The sequence below is a fragment of the Nelumbo lutea genome, chromosome 7 (genome assembly GCF_056320005.1).
Source record: "Nelumbo lutea isolate HS-2025 chromosome 7, American lotus-T2T, whole genome shotgun sequence".
Classification (NCBI taxonomy): domain Eukaryota; kingdom Viridiplantae; phylum Streptophyta; class Magnoliopsida; order Proteales; family Nelumbonaceae; genus Nelumbo; species Nelumbo lutea.
Window position 1 is genome coordinate 36488042 of NC_142690.1, and position 17569 is coordinate 36505610.

The 17569-nt window shown below is 37.8% G+C and overlaps 1 protein-coding gene and 1 non-coding gene across 2 annotated transcripts; one reads left to right on the forward strand and one right to left on the reverse strand.

Annotated features, from left to right (window-relative positions):
* Window positions 1-432: 432 nt before the first annotated feature.
* LOC148846103 (small nucleolar RNA R71) lies at window positions 433-539 on the reverse strand. Its single transcript, XR_016102765.1, has one exon. It is a non-coding gene; the product is annotated as a small nucleolar RNA R71 (small nucleolar RNA).
* A 535-nt stretch (window positions 540-1074) lies between these two features.
* LOC148846104 (uncharacterized) lies at window positions 1075-16136 on the forward strand. Its single transcript, XM_088955924.1, has 5 exons — window positions 1075-1983; window positions 2131-2203; window positions 14678-14807; window positions 15916-16012; window positions 16119-16136. Exons 1-5 carry the CDS (start codon window positions 1075-1077, stop codon window positions 16134-16136), a joined length of 1227 nt encoding a protein of 408 aa, XP_088812050.1.
* The last annotated feature ends 1433 nt before the right edge of the window (window positions 16137-17569 follow it).

Below are 17569 nucleotides of genomic sequence, written 5' to 3' on the forward strand. Positions count from 1 at the left end.
ACAAGAGAGGAGGTTGAAATTGGCGAACCAGCAATAGAAGTTAAGGAAGAGATGGCAGAAGCAAATCGCACCCTTTTGGACTACACCTATCCAACCATTGATGGGGCTACTTCCAGTATTTGAATGCCCACAATTCAAGCCAACAATTTCGAAATCAAGCTTGCAATCATTCAAATGATTCAGACAAGTATTCAATTTAGTGGGTTGCTAAGTGATGACCCTAATGCAAATATTGTTAATTTCCTGGAAATATGTGATACATTTAAACATAATGGAGTTAGTGATGATGCTATTAGGCTTAGACTATTTCTGTTTTCATTGTGTGATAGAGCTAAAGATTGGTTTAACTCACTCCCTACAGGAAGTATCATCACTTGGAATGACCTGACCCAAAAATTCTTGGCTAAGAATTTTCCACCCTCTAAAACAGTAAAATTAATTAATGATATCACTACTTTTGCTCAATTAGAGAAGAAATCTCTATATGAAGCATGGGAACGATTCAAGGAGATTCTTAGGAAGTGTCCTCACCATGGGATACCAACTTGGCATCAAATTCAAACCTTTTATAATAGTATTACCCCCTCTAATCATTCTATTATTGATGAAGCTATAGGTGGCATAATCATGAGAAAAACACTAGAGGAAGCTTATGATCTAGTGGAAGAGATGGTGTCGAACAGGTACCAATGGAGTAGTGACCGAACTGATCGAAGGGGAGTACACCACATTGATTCCCTTGTAGCCATATCTGCTCAACTTGCTAGTCTGAATAAAAAATTTGATACTTTTAATATTGCAGCAATGAATACATCATCTAGCATCCCATGTGATTTCTGTGGTTAAATAGGACATACGAATTCTGACCGTCCATTAGGTAATCCTTTTGCTTCACATGAGCATGGTAATTTTATCTCTCATACTGGCAGACCAAATTTCAACCCCTACTCAATCACATACAACCCAGGGTGGAGGAATCATCCAAATTTTTCATGGAACAACAACCAGTAAAAAGCACCCATGGGATTCCAACAACAGCTGCCCCCACAAGAAAAGAAGAGTAATTTGGAAGAAATGATTTCTAAGTTCATCAATGCAACTGAAGCAAAGCTCCAAGAACATGATAAGAGATTCTTAAGTCAAGAAGCATCAATCAAGAACTTAGAAGTCCAAATGGGGCAGATTATGAATCTATTGTGGGAAAGAAGGCTACCCAACAATACGGAGAAGAATCCAAAAGAGCAAGTAAATGCCATAGCTTTGAGAAGTGGGAAGACAATTGGCGAAGCTGAAGTAGCCGATTCACAAAAGGAGACAGAAGGGAGTACACCTAAACTGAATTTAGATGCTATTAAGCTTCCTCTCCCCTACCCTGGAAGAATTTTGAAAGCTAACTTGGATAGAAAATTTGAGAAATTTTTAGAAGTATTTAGAAAAATACAAATTAACCTCCCCCTTTTTGATATATTGTCACAAATGCCAAAATATGCCAAATTCTTGAAGGAGGTGATGTCAAATAAAAGGAAATGGGAGGAATGTGAAATGATAAAATTGAACGAAGAGTGCTCAGCCATCCTCCAAAATAAATTGCCCCCAAAGCTTAAGGATCCAAGAAGTTTTTCTATATCATGCACCATAGGGAATACCGAATTTGAAAAAGATTTATGTGATCTAGGTGCCAATATAAATCTAATGCCATATTCTATTTTTGAAAAACTTGGAATGTATGAACTAACACCTACTACTATTACCCTGCAATTAGCTAATAGAAGCATTAAATATCGTAGGGGAATAGTAGAAGATGATTTAGTCAAAGTGGGCAATTTTATTATTCCTGTTGATTTCATTGTGTTGGATATGGTGGAAGATAGGACAATGCCTCTGATTTTAGGGAGACCTTTTCTTGCTACTGGTAATACTTTAATTGATGTGCGAAAAGGTCTACTTACCCTTAGAATTAATGGTGAAGAAGTGGTGTTTAATGTATTTAAAACCATGAAATATCCCAACACAATTGAACATGAAATTTATGCAATCGATAGCATTGATGTTGACGCAGCCGAAATTAATGCATCTAAATTAGATGATCCTTTAGGAAGCTGCATTCTTAACTCTTGTAAAAATGTACAGGTTTTGGATGAAGAAATTAAGGAGGTTTTGAACTGTTTGGAGGCCGGTCAAGATGGGTTCAAGCCAAGACAAGGTAATGCTCATTATATTATGTTGTCGATTTCTAATGAGAGACCATTATCCTTTGTTTTGCAGGCCCCTATTCCAGATTTGAACTCACCTATGATGGATGAAAGGGGAACAAACCGAAAGCTGCACCCACGAGAGTTAGAGGATCCAATTCATGATTATTAAGATAGGGAAGTTTGTTGTTCCTTTTTCTTTTTGTTTTTACATTTCTGGTTTAGTTTTTCTACCATTTCTTTGCATTTAACCTCACATTGGGGACAATGTAAGTTTTAAGTGTGGGGAAGGGGATTTGGGATTTTGGTTAGAATTTAGGTTGTGTTTTAAAATTTAATTTAGGTCATGTTTTTTTGCAAAAAAAAAAAAAAAATCAAAACCTCAACTCTTTTGAAATCAATTGAAACAATGTTCTAGGAAAACTCTTGTGAACCTAGTAATGAGGTACAATCAAGGGGTACGTGACTTGTCTGAAGCCATTTCCAGTTAAGCTAGTCTTAAATTTAGGTTTAAGTAAATGGGGTAGTTGTTTTACCATTGCTACAATTGGTAGGATGGAGCATAAAATGCACTTACCAACCAAGTAATTCAATAGTAGGATGTAGCATAAAATGCACCTACTAACTAGCAAATTCAATAGTAGGATGGAGCATTAAATGCACCTACTAGCCGAGTGATCCAAAAGTGAGACGGAGCATAAAATGCACTCACTCCCAATAAAAAAAGAAAAAATAAAAAATAAATAAACAGAGATTTTCCCTAATTTACTACCTGGTTTGTAGTAGCAAAAATTGGATTGATTGATGAATGATTCATGTGTGACTTGGTTGTGTTGATTCAACGGTTTGCAATAGTTAACCTAGAATATTTGTGGAGAAAGATGAAGGAGAGTTGAGTTTAAAATTCAGTAGGCTAGCTAGTTTGTTCTTGTTTTATTTTTGCTTGAATTCTGTCTTGCCCGGGGACAAACAAAGTTTAAGTGTGGGGGGGATTTGATGAGAATAAAATTTATCATATTTTTATCCCCAAATATTCAGTCTTTTATACTGAATTAGTACTTATTTTGACTCATATTTCTTGTATTTCGGTTCAGGGCATGAAATAAGGCATCAGGAGAAAAGCAAGGCAAATCGGATGATTTTTTACAGTTTCGGCACCATTCAGTAATCTGGGCCGAACTCTCGTATCTGAGATCTGATTGGGATGATTCAAGACTCACTGAAAAGATAAGAGAGAAAACTACAACTTTAATGTTTTGGGATTTTGTAGATTCGGCCTGAATCGAAGTCAAATCTGGGCCCAAAGTCGGGGAAAATTTGTAGGAAGGCCCAATTCGCAGCTGAAGCCCAACTTGCAGAAAAGCCTTGTAGCAGCCCAATTCGCAAAAGAAGCCTAATACGGATGCAAGAACAAGAAATTAAGAAGAGTCCTACCATATTTAAAATTGTGATATAATCCTAGAAAGATAAAGAGATTGAGTTCACTAGATAAAGAGATAAGAGTAGGATTAGACTAAGACTTTCTATTTTTGAAAGATAAACTCCAAGAAGGAGTTGGAGACCACCCCCTCCCCTTTAAGCTATATAAAGGGATGGGGGTGGACTAGAGAGGAATGAAGAAGCAGGGGAACAACCAATCTATCAAGCAAGAAGACAGTAAGAAAGAGATGGCAGCAAGGAGAAGAGGAAATCTCAACTTCAAGGAAGACACCATGAGTTATTTCTTTCCTCTTGTTTGCTTTATTTTCTCTAGTATGAACTGTTTTATTTGTAACTAGGGCTGTGGAAAGCCTAATCATAACAATGAATATATTTTAATTCTGATTTTTCCAAGATCGTGATTTTCATATAGTCTATGAGTTATCTTGTCTAATGCCATTAGGAGTGACCATCTCTTAATTCATTAGGTTTATGTGAATGAATTGAGAGAGGAATTCATATAGCAGACCAAATAATTCATGGTGTGAATTATAATCATAGCTATCAAAAACAAAAAAGAGTGAAGGAAAAAAGTGGGACAAGAGGTTAATTTTGTTGTGGGACTTGATAGTGTGGGTCTCAACCCATTTATATTATGTCTTCCTATTTCTTATTTGGATATACTTTTGTTATTAAGTGTTAATGGGCTTGAGCTTCCTTTTTATTCCATCCCTTATTAATGGGGGGGGGGGGTAAAGTTGTAATCTTATGTTTTTAATGTTTCCCTAATATAAATATCAGTTTGATGGTCTGAATAGTGTTAAGATGCCCTATTCTAAATTTCTTCTCCTCCTCCTCCTTCTTCTTCTTCTTCTTCTTCTTCTTCTTCTTCTTCTTCTTCTTCTTCTTCTTAAATGAGAATACAAACATGGTATTAAAGCATTAAGTTGATCTCATTCTACTCGCTTATCTTCCTCACCTCATCTTTTGTCTTAAGTTTTCTCTTTTATTATTGGATTAACAAGGAGTTCTTCTATTGGTTGTTGTTTGCTGAAGGCTTTAGGGGTTGGTCCTTGGAAAACTCCAAAGAGACCCAGAATAGTTGCCAGTATGCCCAGTTAGGGAAAGAAACTGTGGTGTAGTCTTATGAACTATTAGAAAGACTTATTTAATAGGTCTAGCCACTGCACTTCTAGTAGTATTAGTCCAGGATTTTAGTTCATAGCCTAGCCAATCTTGTTTGGGAAGCATGAGTAAAGGGGAGTGCTATTAGTTCTTTTCTCTTGTTGTTGTTCTGAGTTCTGTTAATGTAATAGTCGATTACTAAGAAATCTCTTCGTGTAGTAGATGACTAATAGTAATAGGATACTGTTAGTAGTCAACTATTAAGAAATCTCTTCATTTAATGGTCAACTACTAACAAGTAGCAATCAACTACTTTCTACAAGGTATTACTTTGAGGGAGTTCATAATGTCTTCCAGCACTAGTGAGGTATCCTCTAGAGGTTCTACGACTGTTGATAATGTTATTCACCTTGGAAATCCTATGGTATAGGTCACTAATAAGAATCTAGATGAGTACAACTATAGGGAATGGGCCATTTTGACAAAAAGTTCCATAGTGAGTCATGGACAATAAGGCCACATCGATGGAAAGATTATGAAGGAAGGGGAAATCCATCAAATGGCTGGCCAAACCATGTTAGGTGGTTGGGCAAATTTTCAAAAATTTTCTTTTACCCTTCCGGGAATCGTATTCTCAATTTTTGAAAAACTGTTTTTTCTATGATCATTCTTGCACCGAAACCGGACTAGATTTGAAACCAATAGAAAGGAAGAAGTATACCTTATATGAATTCCACAAATGTAGCTTCCACTAAAGATGGCGCAACTTGAGTTGAAGTCGGTTCAGCAACACAATTTTCAACAAAACTATGATCCAACACCTTGGATCGAACAAGGGAGGTGAGCCTTGTGTTTACAGGAATACCAGTGGGGATAATCTTACATTCTTGGTTTTGCAATTAAATGACATTCTACTCATTGGGAATGATGTAGGAATGTTAACTACGGTGAAAATATGGCTTTCACAGCAATTCTCCATGAAAGATCTTGGAGAAACCACCTATATCTTGGGACTTTGACTCTATATATATAGATCAAAAAGGATAATTGAATTATCCCAGTCTACTTACATTGACAAATTGTCAAGAGATACAGTACAGAGGACTCCAAGAAAGGAAATGCTCATTTCAGGCACGGAGTTACTCTCTCCAAGTGTATGTCTTCCAAGACTCCCAAGGAGATTGAGGGCATGAAGGAGATTCCCTATGCCTTAGTTGTAGGGAGCATCATGCATGCCATGCTATGCATTTGCCCTAACATTGCTCAGGTAGTGAGTGTGGTAAGTAGATACCTTCGAAAGACAAAAGAGTTTTGTCTAGTATTCGATGGTAGTTCACTACAGATCAAAGGGTATATTGATGTTGATTTCTAATTAGATCCAGATGATAGAAAGTCTACACCTAGACACAATTTTATGATAGGTTCCTATGCAATAAGAAAAATAGTCCACAACCCAAGTCGATAACATTGTCATAAGTGAGGTTGCTAAATGAATGAATGTGTTCATTCTAGAATTTGGAATTCAGCACAACACTCACTCCACTGTTTTGTGACAACACTGGATGTATGGAAGATTGATGTTAAAAGGTAGCATCAGCGGAGAATGTGGAAAACTCAATGATTAAGCCACTTACACAGAAATTGTTTGAGAAACATGTGGAAAGTATGGGACTCCGGCTTATACCGATTGGACCTAAGTGCAAGTGGGAGCTATTAGACAATTATGCCATTAGCTCCAATCAGATTAATGTATATTTTGGCATTTATTGTAAATAAATAAAGTACATAATTGATTCATGTCATTGTGGTGTGCTTCTATGTAATACCCTTAAACTAGACACTTATGAGACTTGTGTTAGTTTAGAATCTTCATTGTCGTTGGATAGATCTGGGGAGATTTATTCTGGCAAGGCTGACACTAATGTGCCACCAAGTTGGTTGGGGTGGCTTATCTCAGCTACTAGGGTGAGACCTGAGGTACATGCAGTGTGGGTTTTTTTGAAACCTTGAACCAGACCAAATTCTAGTATTGCCCTAGACCTTGGAGATAGATGGACAAAACTGAAATGTTACACTTGACCCCTAGATTTGATTATGGTACTGCACTAGGTGTCAAATTGGGTTGTCTTTGATATGTCAATGAGTGAGATCCTTAGAGGGAGTCAAAACCTGGGTATGTTGAGGTAATTCGAGAATTCACCAGAGTGGTTAATCATAGTGACAGGATCAGCCCCTTTGTCAGACAAAGTGGATGATCGGGGAATGCACTCTCGCTGATGGAAACCTAAACTGCCGGTAGTGGATTTCAAATATGTTTGAAATTTGGTTTTGAAAAATATATTTATATAAATATATGCTTATATATTATGGTTTTAAAATGTTTGCATAAGGTTTTAATTCCTGAGATCCATGTGAGTAGAGAGTGTAGCACTATACCTTGAAGCCGAGAGAGAGTTCATCTCTTGTCGAGCAGTGTTTGATCATTATGGACTGAAAAGTTAAGTGTAATATCATTAAGGGTAATACCTGATGGGCTAATATTACATCTGCCCATAGTTCTTGGATTTTCATAAGGTGGCTGACTCCACAAACTATTTAGTGTAAATGTTGGGCCCATTAAGAGCCCATGGTGATGGACTCAGGGGTTCACTGTCTCCTATAGTGAATTTGGCCAAGCCTTGTAACAAAGGTTGGGTTGAATGCATGTGAATGATATGTAGATCAATGTTAGGGTCCAATGTCATACAAAGAGAGCCAATTGTGTGGCAGGTTAAGGTGTAAGTGAGCACATAAGGTTAATGGGCCTAGGGCCCAATTTGAAATGGGCTTCAGATAGTTAATTAAAAGTGGGCGAATTCAGTTTTTTAAACTGATTAGGATTAGTTGAAGGATAAGATAAGTCTTATCCATTTAAGAGTCTAGATCCAAATATAAGATTTGGATTAGGAAACTCTCTCCTGATTAGATTAGGAGGTTGATCCAAGAATTCTATAAAAAGGAGCAAATTCCTCAGATTTTCACAACAACAAATTGCAGAATTCTTCCCCAGTTCTTACCACCTGTATGTAGTTCAATCTCCAGTTGTCGATCTGATAAAGAAAGGTTCTTGATATTGTTTATTGGTAGAAGAAACAATCTGAAGTCGTGCTCACCAACCCTTGCTCAATTCTTGTTGAAGAATTCAGGTTCTTGCTAAAGAACCATCCTACTGATCCTGATTCACTACACACCGTGTCATCTTTAGTGGAAGCGGGTTTTGGGCATCTCTTTGGGCATGAACACCTACGTTTGGAGTTATTGTTACTTCGTATTAGGTATATCCCTCACTTCTCTTTTGGTTTCAGATCTGGTCCAATTTTTTATTCAAGAATGAACATTAAAAATGTAGTTTTCTAAACCAGATATGATCTGCGCAAATCGGCAGAAATCGTTCTATCCAATTTGCACAGTTTACAGTTTCGCTGGGAAATAGGTTCCCAGTTTTGGGCGAATGATCTGAAAAATTAAATCTTTATTAATCTACAAAATGTTTAGAAATTTTCTATTTATATTTGTTGGATTTTGGGTTGTTTGTACGGTGGAGATCGAAATCTTTTATTAGTGCAATGAACCTGCGCAACTGCTATATTCTATTCATTCTTGGTCTGTAAATAACTTTTTTGTTATTTTTTATACGGAATGTATAGGATTTGATTCTGATGTAAATTAATAGAAAAATTAGGCATTTTTCTATTTTATTTCATTGGAATAAAAAGCTGGTTTGCGTGGAGGAGAAGAAACTTGCGCAGATAAGAAATCTACAATCTGCGATTTGCAAAAATCAAATCTGCACGCAGCGTCTAATCTTTTTCTTGCAGGTTTGGATCCACACAAACAACCCACTGATGTGTTTATTTGCTGATTATTGACTATCATTTATCAGCCATGATTAATTTTCAGATCGTCTTCTTGAATTGGATCTTGAATTAAACACCAATCCCTAAACCCATTTGACCCAGATTGGACCAAACTATTTGAACCGAATCTATGGTTCAATATGGGTTGTTCACAATCCTGAAATTCTATATATGGGTTGAGGGTTTGATGGCTAATTACAAGATGCAATTTGGCCCACCTAACCCTGTTTTAATTTGATAAAGCTGCTTTAGCCCAAGAAGAGAATATCATTTGAGCAGTTTTTTAACAGGCGAACTATGAACCACCCAAGACCCTAGCTAAGAGCGGAGCAACCCTTACGACGGTCATGGCATCGTCCCATTTTCGACGATTTCTTAAACCTCAACAATCCTACCCCCCTCCCTCTGAAAACTTTCAGGACGAAGCAAACACTTCCCCACACCAGTCAGCCCACAACAATGAAAACCCACCTCCTGCACTGCCAGTTTCTAACAACCAAGCTTCTCCCTCGAGTTCTACCCCCTTCCTTTATGTGTTTCAGTAGAGACTTTTTAGTTGGCATCAACTACCCTAGATATTGTCAATCGACTTTTTGAGGATGAACCTGGTCCCTCTTCTTCCAAAGGTAAAAGTCCCTGCATCGGACCTCTTATCAAATCTAGAATCTGAACAGTTGACCCCTGATCTACCCACTGATATACCTAAACCATCACGTATAGCAGACCAAGAAGAGAAAATTGTTTCTATCAATCAAGTAGTTCTAACTGACTTGATCACAAAATCTCAGAATCAGGAAGCAGTAAATCTCTCTCTATTTTATTTATCTTTTGTTTCATTTTCTATGGGAGGAGGTGGCTGGTCCTTATCAGACCCACCTGTTCCAATGATTGCCTTAAGTTGGAACTATCGTAGGGTCGGGCGTCCCAAGGTGGTTCAGGGTTTATTGGACTTTGTCCACTGTTTAAGCTCAGATTTTATCCTTTTTTGTGAAACAAAAATTGCAAAAGAAAAAATAAATACTTTAGCTACTAAACTCCGTTATCCTAATCTGGTCATTATTAATCCTGAAGGAAGAGCAGGAGGTCTAGCAATATTTTGGTTTTTTGGTTACTATAGAGCTCTCTACCCAAAGGTATGTCTTCCTTAAAATTCATTCCTCAAACAATGATTGGTTCTTGATCTTTATTTACGGACCTCTTGTAAAACATCTTAGAGATAAATTTTGGTTTGAATTGCATCAAAATTTGCAAAGTTTAGATAGTCCTTACATGCTTATAGGAGATTTTAATGAAGCTACCTCTGTTAATTATTTGGCTCCTTCTACTTCTTATAACTCTTCAAGATTAGCCTCCAGGCAATATAGAAATATGATAATTGAACAAAATCTGCTAGAATTAAACTTACAAGGAGGAGGCATTTCTTGGACAAATAAAAGATCCATATGACATATTCAAAGAACCTTGGATAGGGCTATTGTATCTCCAAATTGGTTCTCTATTTTTCCTCATGCAACTATTTCCTTAGGTTCAAAATGGAGTTCGGATCATCACCCCCTCCTCCTAAACCTGAACCCAAAACTACCCTTCAAATTTTTTGAGATGTGGCTGTCTGAGTCTTCTTGTACTCAAATCACCGAGGATAGTTGGAAAACTCTCATTAATGGACATGCAGCCTATCGAGTTACAAAAAAATTAGATATCCTGAAGCACCATTTAATAAGTTGGAGAAAATCAAAATTTATAGAACCCAGACTTAAAATCCAAAAGTTAGAAGAACAAATTCTCCAACTAGAGCAATTAAACACCTTGGATCAAGAAAATCATTTATACAATGAGCTAAATCATGCAACCAGCCAGCTAGAAAGTTTTTGGAGGCAAACTTCATGTCAAACTTGGTTGCAATTGGGAGATAAAAATACAAGTTTTTTTTCACAAGAGTACTCTTATTAGAAGAAAAAGGAACTACATAGAAGGAGTTAAAGATGATTAAAATAACTAAAAAACTGAGCATGCTGATATCACTAAGATTTTCCTTAATTATTTCACTGATCTTTACTCTTCTCAACCCTATGAACAGTCAGAAGAACTTTCAAATCTTTTCACTCCAATAATCTCAGAGGAAGAAAATAGCATGCTCACAGCTATCCCTTCAGCTGAGGAAATTAAAGCAGTTCTTTTTAGTATTGTGAGTTTAAAATTCCCAGGCACTGATGGTATGGTTGTACTCTTATTTAAGGAATTCTGGGATATGATGATACTGAACGTAATTCTATTGGTACAAGAATTTTTTTCAAAACAAAAAAATGCTGATAAGACTAAACCAAACTTTCATTTGTCTCATCCCTAAAAAAGTAGATTGCTCTAAGGTCCAAGACTATAGACCTATCAGTCTTCGTAACGTTGCCTATAAAATATTTGCAGTTCAGCGCATATATGTAGATAATATTATGGACTTTAAATGGGCTGAAAATGTTTTAAATTTTAATTATGGGTTTTACAATTATTTAATTGATTAGATCAAATTATGGATGGCCATGCATGTGATGTATGTGATGTGATGTGCTGCATACATGGGCCATAAGCACTTGGCCCATGTCAATTCGATAGTGGCTCTTTTGAACACCATGGATGAATGAACATCGTTGCCATGGTGTCCTTAAGATCATTGAATGATCTCCCTTCTCAGTAGGGCCCACTTCAGTTTCTCCCCAAGAGGAACACCCCGGAACCCTAGCCGTTTTGGGCCCACTTTGAATCTAACTTTGAGAAAGTTAGCGGGAGCCACTTTGGTTTGACCTAAATCAGATCTAGGGAGTTATCATTTTCATTCCCTCTAGTAAATATAAGTGCATGTGATAGGGAATTTCATATGATGAACTCTCTAAAGGCTTTCCATCATTAATATAAAGGTTGGCTGTATTGGTGGGTGGAGATGCACCATGAAATTGGGTTATTCATCTGCTAATGTTATCGGCTAGATTGCTTCATAAGATGATAGGGGCGTCATAGACCGATGTAGGAGGGGCCTATCTTAAAATGGAACACTCTCTCACGGTACCTTGGCGTGGGTGTCACTTACTAGATAGAAAGGTTAAACCTAAATGGCTATGAACCTTGTCTGACAGTGGCCAAAGGGAAAGCTCATAAGATGAGTGGATGAGATCTTTCACAAAAGTCGGTGGGGTTTTCCAGCTGAAACAGTTGGCTCAATGCACCCCATGTGGTTTCCCACATTTCCAGAGGCACGACTGTCTTTGTCATTGAGATTGGAGGGAATCTCAGAGATGCCCAAAATGGAAATGGAACATAGATTAAAAGCCCTTTTTGTGTGATGACATGAATCAATTAGGTTGTGGACTTATAAATCTGCTTTGCCTTTACCAGAAATGGCAAACGGAAACTTCGCCAAGTTGTTGGATGATAACAAACTCAAGGGCCCTAATTATGTTGACTAGTTCTGAAACCTTATGTTGGTTCTGATGTCCAAGAAATTAGACAAAATTGCTAAGAACTCTGCTCTGGAGAGAGTATAAAAAATGGGAAGAGAAAAAATCTCTTGCCCGGTGTTATACTATAGCCTCTTTAGACAATCTGATACAACGACACTTCGATAAGCCATTGATATATTGGATAGTCTGAAGACTATGTACGAAGAGCATAATCGTTCTATTTGACATAAGGTCTTAAAATTGTTTATGACCCCACAAATGACGGACAACCAACAGGTTCATGATCATTGTCTAAAGATGATGGGTTATATCAATGAACTAGAGGCTCTCGGGTCAGGGCAAGATCATGATACCAAAATATTGATGTTGTTCTCAAATCCTTGCCTCTGTCTTTCCATCAGTTTATCATGAATTACAACATGAATAAGATAAATGTTAGCCTTTAGGAACTCAACAATATGCTGCAGAGGGCTAAAGAAATGATTAAGAATGATAAGCGGATAGCCATGCTTATTGAAGGTGGAAAATCGGGCAAGAAAAAGCGGAACGATAAAAAGAAGGCTCAGAAGAAGGGTAGCAAAGCCAAAAAGCAGAAGACAAACAAGGCATCGGACGCCGACCACTTCTACAAGCAGACCGGCCACTGGAAGAGGAATTGTCCTCAATACTTGGAGACCAAGAAACAAGGTATGTTCAATTCTTTCATCATTGAGACCAATTTGTTGGTCACTTCTGCTTCCTGGTGTATTGACTCCGGAGCTCCAACTCATGCGTGTAACTCACTGCAGGGGTGCAAGATAAGTAGAAGACTAAATGATGGAGAAGTGACACTTTACTTGGGGACTTCTACAACTATCGCAGCTATGGCCATAGGCACTGTAGAATTAGATTTCAGAGAAGGGATTATTGTACTGAAATATTGTCTTTTCGTACTAATCTAAGAAGAAATATTGTCTAGAATTTGGAATTCAGAACAACACCCATTCCACTATTGTGTGGCAACACTGGATCAATGGGAGATTGATGTTAAAAGGTAGCTTCAGCAGATAATGTGGTAGAGCCATTGAGTAAGCCACTTACACAGAAAGTGTTTGAGAAACACATGGAAAAAATGGGACTCCGGCTTATACTCGATTAAACATAAGTGCAAGTGGGAGTTGTTAGAAAGTTGTGCCCCTAGCTCCAATCAGAGTAATGTATCTTTTTACATTTGTTGTAAATGAATAACGTACATAATTGATTCATGTTATTGTGGTGTGTTGTTGTCTAATATCCTTAAACTTGACAATTATGGGACTCGTGTTAGTTTAGAATCTTCACAACTGTTGGATTGATCTAGGGAGATTTATTCTGCCAAAGCTGACACTGATGTTCCACCAAGTTGGTTGGGGTGGCTTGTCTCAGCTGCCAGGGTGAGACTTGATGTACATACAGTGTGGGTTTTCTTGAAACCCCGAATTTCACCAAATTCCATTATTTCCCTAGACCTTGGAGATAGATGGGCAAAATTGGAATGTTACACCTGACCCCTTGACTCAATTATGGTACTACACTAGGTGTCGGATTGAGCTGTCTTTGATGTGCCAATCAGTGAGATCCTTAGAGGGGGTCAAAACTTGGGTATGTTGGGGCAATCCGAGAATTCACCTGAGTGGGTGATCATAGTGACAGGATCAACCCATTTGTTGGACAAAGTGAATGATCGGGGAATGCACTCTCGCAGATGGAAACCTAAACTGATTTCAAATATGTTTGAAATTTGGTTTTGTAAAATATATTTATATAAAGATATACATATATATATATTATGGTTTCAAAATGTTTGCAAAAGGTTTTAATTCTCGTGATCCATGTGAGTAGAATGCAGCACTGTACTTTGTAACCGAGGGAGAGATCCTCTCTTGTCGGGTAGTGTTTGATCATTATGGATTGAGAGATTAAGTGTAAGACCATTGAGGGGAATACTTGATGGGTTAATCTTGCATATGCCCGCAGTTCTTAGGTTTTCATAAGGTGACTAGATCCACGAACCATTTAGTGTAAATGTTGGGCCTAATAAGAGCCCATGGCGGTGGACTCAGGGGTTCACTATCTCCTATAGTGAATTTGGTCCAGTCTTGTGACAAAGGCGGGGCTGAACCCATGTGGCTGATGTGAAGATCAAGTTAGGGTCTCACACCATACAAAGAGAGCCAACTAGGCAGCAGGTTAAGGAGCAAGTGGTCACATAAGCTTAATGGGCCTAAGGCCCAATTCGAACTGGGCTTAAGATAGTTAATTAAAAAGCGGGCGAATTCAGTTTTTTAAAATGATTAGGATTAGCTAAAGGATAAGATAAGTCTTATCCATTTAAGAGTTCAAACCCTAATATAAGATTTGAATTAGGAAACTCTCTCCTAATTAGATTAGGAGGCTGATCTAAGAGGGCTATAAATAGGAGGCGAATTCCTTAGATTTTCACAATAGCAAATTGCAAAATTCTTTCCCAGTTCTTGCCGCCCCTACCTAGTTCGATCTCCACTTGTGGATCTGATCAAAAAATGTAATTTGAAGTCGTGCTCACCAGCCCTTGCTCAATTCTTGTTGAAAAATTCAGGTTCTTGCTACAGAACCATCCTACTGATCCTGATTCACTACACATTTGTGTCATCTTCAGTGGAAGCAAGTTTTGGGCATCTCTTTGGGCTTGAACACCTACGTTTGGAGTTATTGTTACTTTGTATCAGGTATATCCATCACTTCTCTTTTGGTTTCAGATCTAATCCGGTTTTGGATTCAAGAACAAACCTTGAAAGTGTAGTTTTCTAAATTAGGGAATACGATTACCGAATGGGAGAGAAAGAAATTTTTTGAAAATTTGCCCAACTTTCCTACAGGGTTCGGCCATCCATTCGATGGATCTCCCATCCCTTCACTCTGATGGAAACCAAAACTATCGGCAGTCGATTTCAACCATAATTGAGATTTTTTAAAAATATATATATTTATATTTCAATAAAAATATTTGCCAAAGGTTTTTAATTCTCAAAACTATAAGGAGTGCAACACTGCACCTTGCAATCAAGGGAGAGGTCCTTCGTTGTCGAGTAATGTTTGATCATTGTGGGCTAAAAGGTTGAGTGTAAGAGACCATTAAGGGATATTTACCTTATGGGCTATATCTTGGTTAAGCCCATTATCCATGGGCCTTCATAGGATGGTTGGACTTGGGTTCATTTAATTTTAAATGTTGGGCCCATTTTGAGCCCATAGTGATGAACTCAAGGGTTTGCTGCACTCAGTAGTGAATTCGGCTAGGCCTTTTTTATAGAGGCTAGGCCAAACCCATGTAGGCTTATGTAAGGTCATTGTTGGGGTCCCACGCCAATCAATTTGAACCTAAATGGGCCAGCAACTTTCTTGGGACATGAGCCACTTGCTTAATGGGCCTAAAGCCCATGATTAATAAGATTAATCAAGATGCCACATGACAACTTAAGCAATCTTGTGACATGGAAAATATGGGTTTGAATATGGGTTTGGAGCACCCATTCTCATAAGAGGATGAGACCTATCTACTAGTAGATTCCAGATCCAAATAAAGATTTGGATTACAAACTTCCTAATTTGATTAGGAGTGGTGCTCCTTAAGGCTTATAAAAGGGAAGGAGGCGAACTACTCCAGATCACTCTCTGCTTTTAGTTTTCTCTCTCTGCCCTTGCCACCCAGACACCACAATTTGACCTCCAATTCTTTGACTGATCTGAATCAGTTCTATCTCTGAAATTTGCAAGAAAATTGTAGAGAAAAACCATGTTCATCTCCCTTGTTTGACCCATCCAGTTGGATTGCAGTTTTGTTGGAAACTACATTGCTGAATCGGCTGGTTTTCGGATTCAATTTGGGCATGAACTACCACTTTGGGAGCTACATCTGTGGAATCTGTATCAGGTATTCTTCTCCCTTCTTTTGATTTCAAATCTGATCCGATTTCTATGCAAGAACGATTCTTGAAAAATGTAATTTTTTCTAAAACTGGGAATTCGATTCCTGGCAGGTGAAAGAAAACTTTTGAAATTTTGCCCAACCATCTAGCATGGCTTGCCCATCCATATGATGGATTACACCTTCTATCAATTAGATGATGATGTACCTCCAGCTCCTTGTGAAGTTGATACTCTTGTTGAAACTAGAAAATATAACAAATATGAAAAGGATACTAAGATTGTTCATTCTACTCTTCTGACATTTATGAAACCTGATATTGAAATGTTATTTGAAGAACATAAATATGCCAAAAATATGTTTGATGTTGTTACTAAAACTTATGAGATGGTTAATGAATCTTACATTCAGTTGTTGATAGAAAAATTCTATGGTTTTGCAATAAAAGAAGATGATCCTCTTGTTAAAAATGTTAACAAAATGATTGTAATAGCTAAAGAATTAGAAGTCGTAGGAAATTCAATTTCAAACAAAGTTCAAGTGTCTACAATTCTACATATTTTACCTACCTCTTGGGAACAAGTAGTTATATCACTTAACCTCCTTGGTGTAGGTACATGTTGTTCACCACGACTGCAATAGCACAGAAGGTGCTAAACCAGTGCTATAGAAACACCCGCAACAAATTCGCAACCCGTCACAGATTAGCGATGAGCTCAGAGCTTGCACAAACTTGCGATGACCTCAAAGCCTACACGAGCTTACGATGAGCTCAAGGTCATCACAAACCTGCGATGAACTCAAAGCCATAGTAATGAGGATGAACTTGAAGCCTTCATGGACTTGTGATGAGCTCAGAGCCATCACAAATCGGCGACAAACGAAAAATATAACAACTAGCTGATATCGCTCATGATAGGATGCCAGTTGGATTAAGAGAGACAAGTAAGACCAGCGCCGACATCATCCATGCCACATCAGTATAAGAGACCTACAAAAGGAAGTAGCATATGTGTATTATGAGAATCCTCAGACGAAAGGAAACCTCATCTTGGAGAGATCTCGTAAGACACGTGGCAAACCCTCAGCAATGTCCCCCTGACAACTAATACTGTATCAAAGATTCCCCTTCCAAATGGGAATCAAACTCTTTTGGCTCCTTCCTTTCAGGACCTTGGGATCTCTCCCTACAAAGGGAGACATAAATCATAATGAACATACGATTATGTAAATAGAAGTCCTTAGCCTAACCTTTGCCTTCTCTACCTTCCTTCATCTTTCAAGGTGACCACCACAAGTAGCCCTACCATACTACTCACACATGGTCAAGCCATCACTATGTAGAATCTCCCCATGTTACTTGTTGTTGAAGTTGAGAGAAGGAATAAAAATAATAAGTCTCAAGCCTTAGTTACTAAATCCACTCCATCTAAACCAACTAAATTAGGTGAGAAACCTAAACCTAAATTTCATAAGGAAAAAGGAAAGTGGTTCAAAAAGACTAACTTTAATAAAGGAAAGAAGGTGATTTGTTTCAACTATGGTGCTCTAGGACACACCGAT

What these genes read in the sequence shown, in the direction of transcription:
- LOC148846104 (XM_088955924.1), top strand. Translation starts at nt 1,075, where the DNA reads ATGATTTCTAAGTTCATCAATGCAACTGAAGCAAAGCTCCAAGAACAT. An exon ending in TGGGTTCAAGCCAAGACAAG is followed by an intron (nt 2,204 to 14,677) that starts GTAATGCTCATT and finishes TGAAAAATTCAG; the next exon opens with GTTCTTGCTACAGAACCATC. An exon ending in TTATTGTTACTTTGTATCAG is followed by an intron (nt 14,808 to 15,915) that starts GTATATCCATCA and finishes GTTGGATTGCAG; the next exon opens with TTTTGTTGGAAACTACATTG.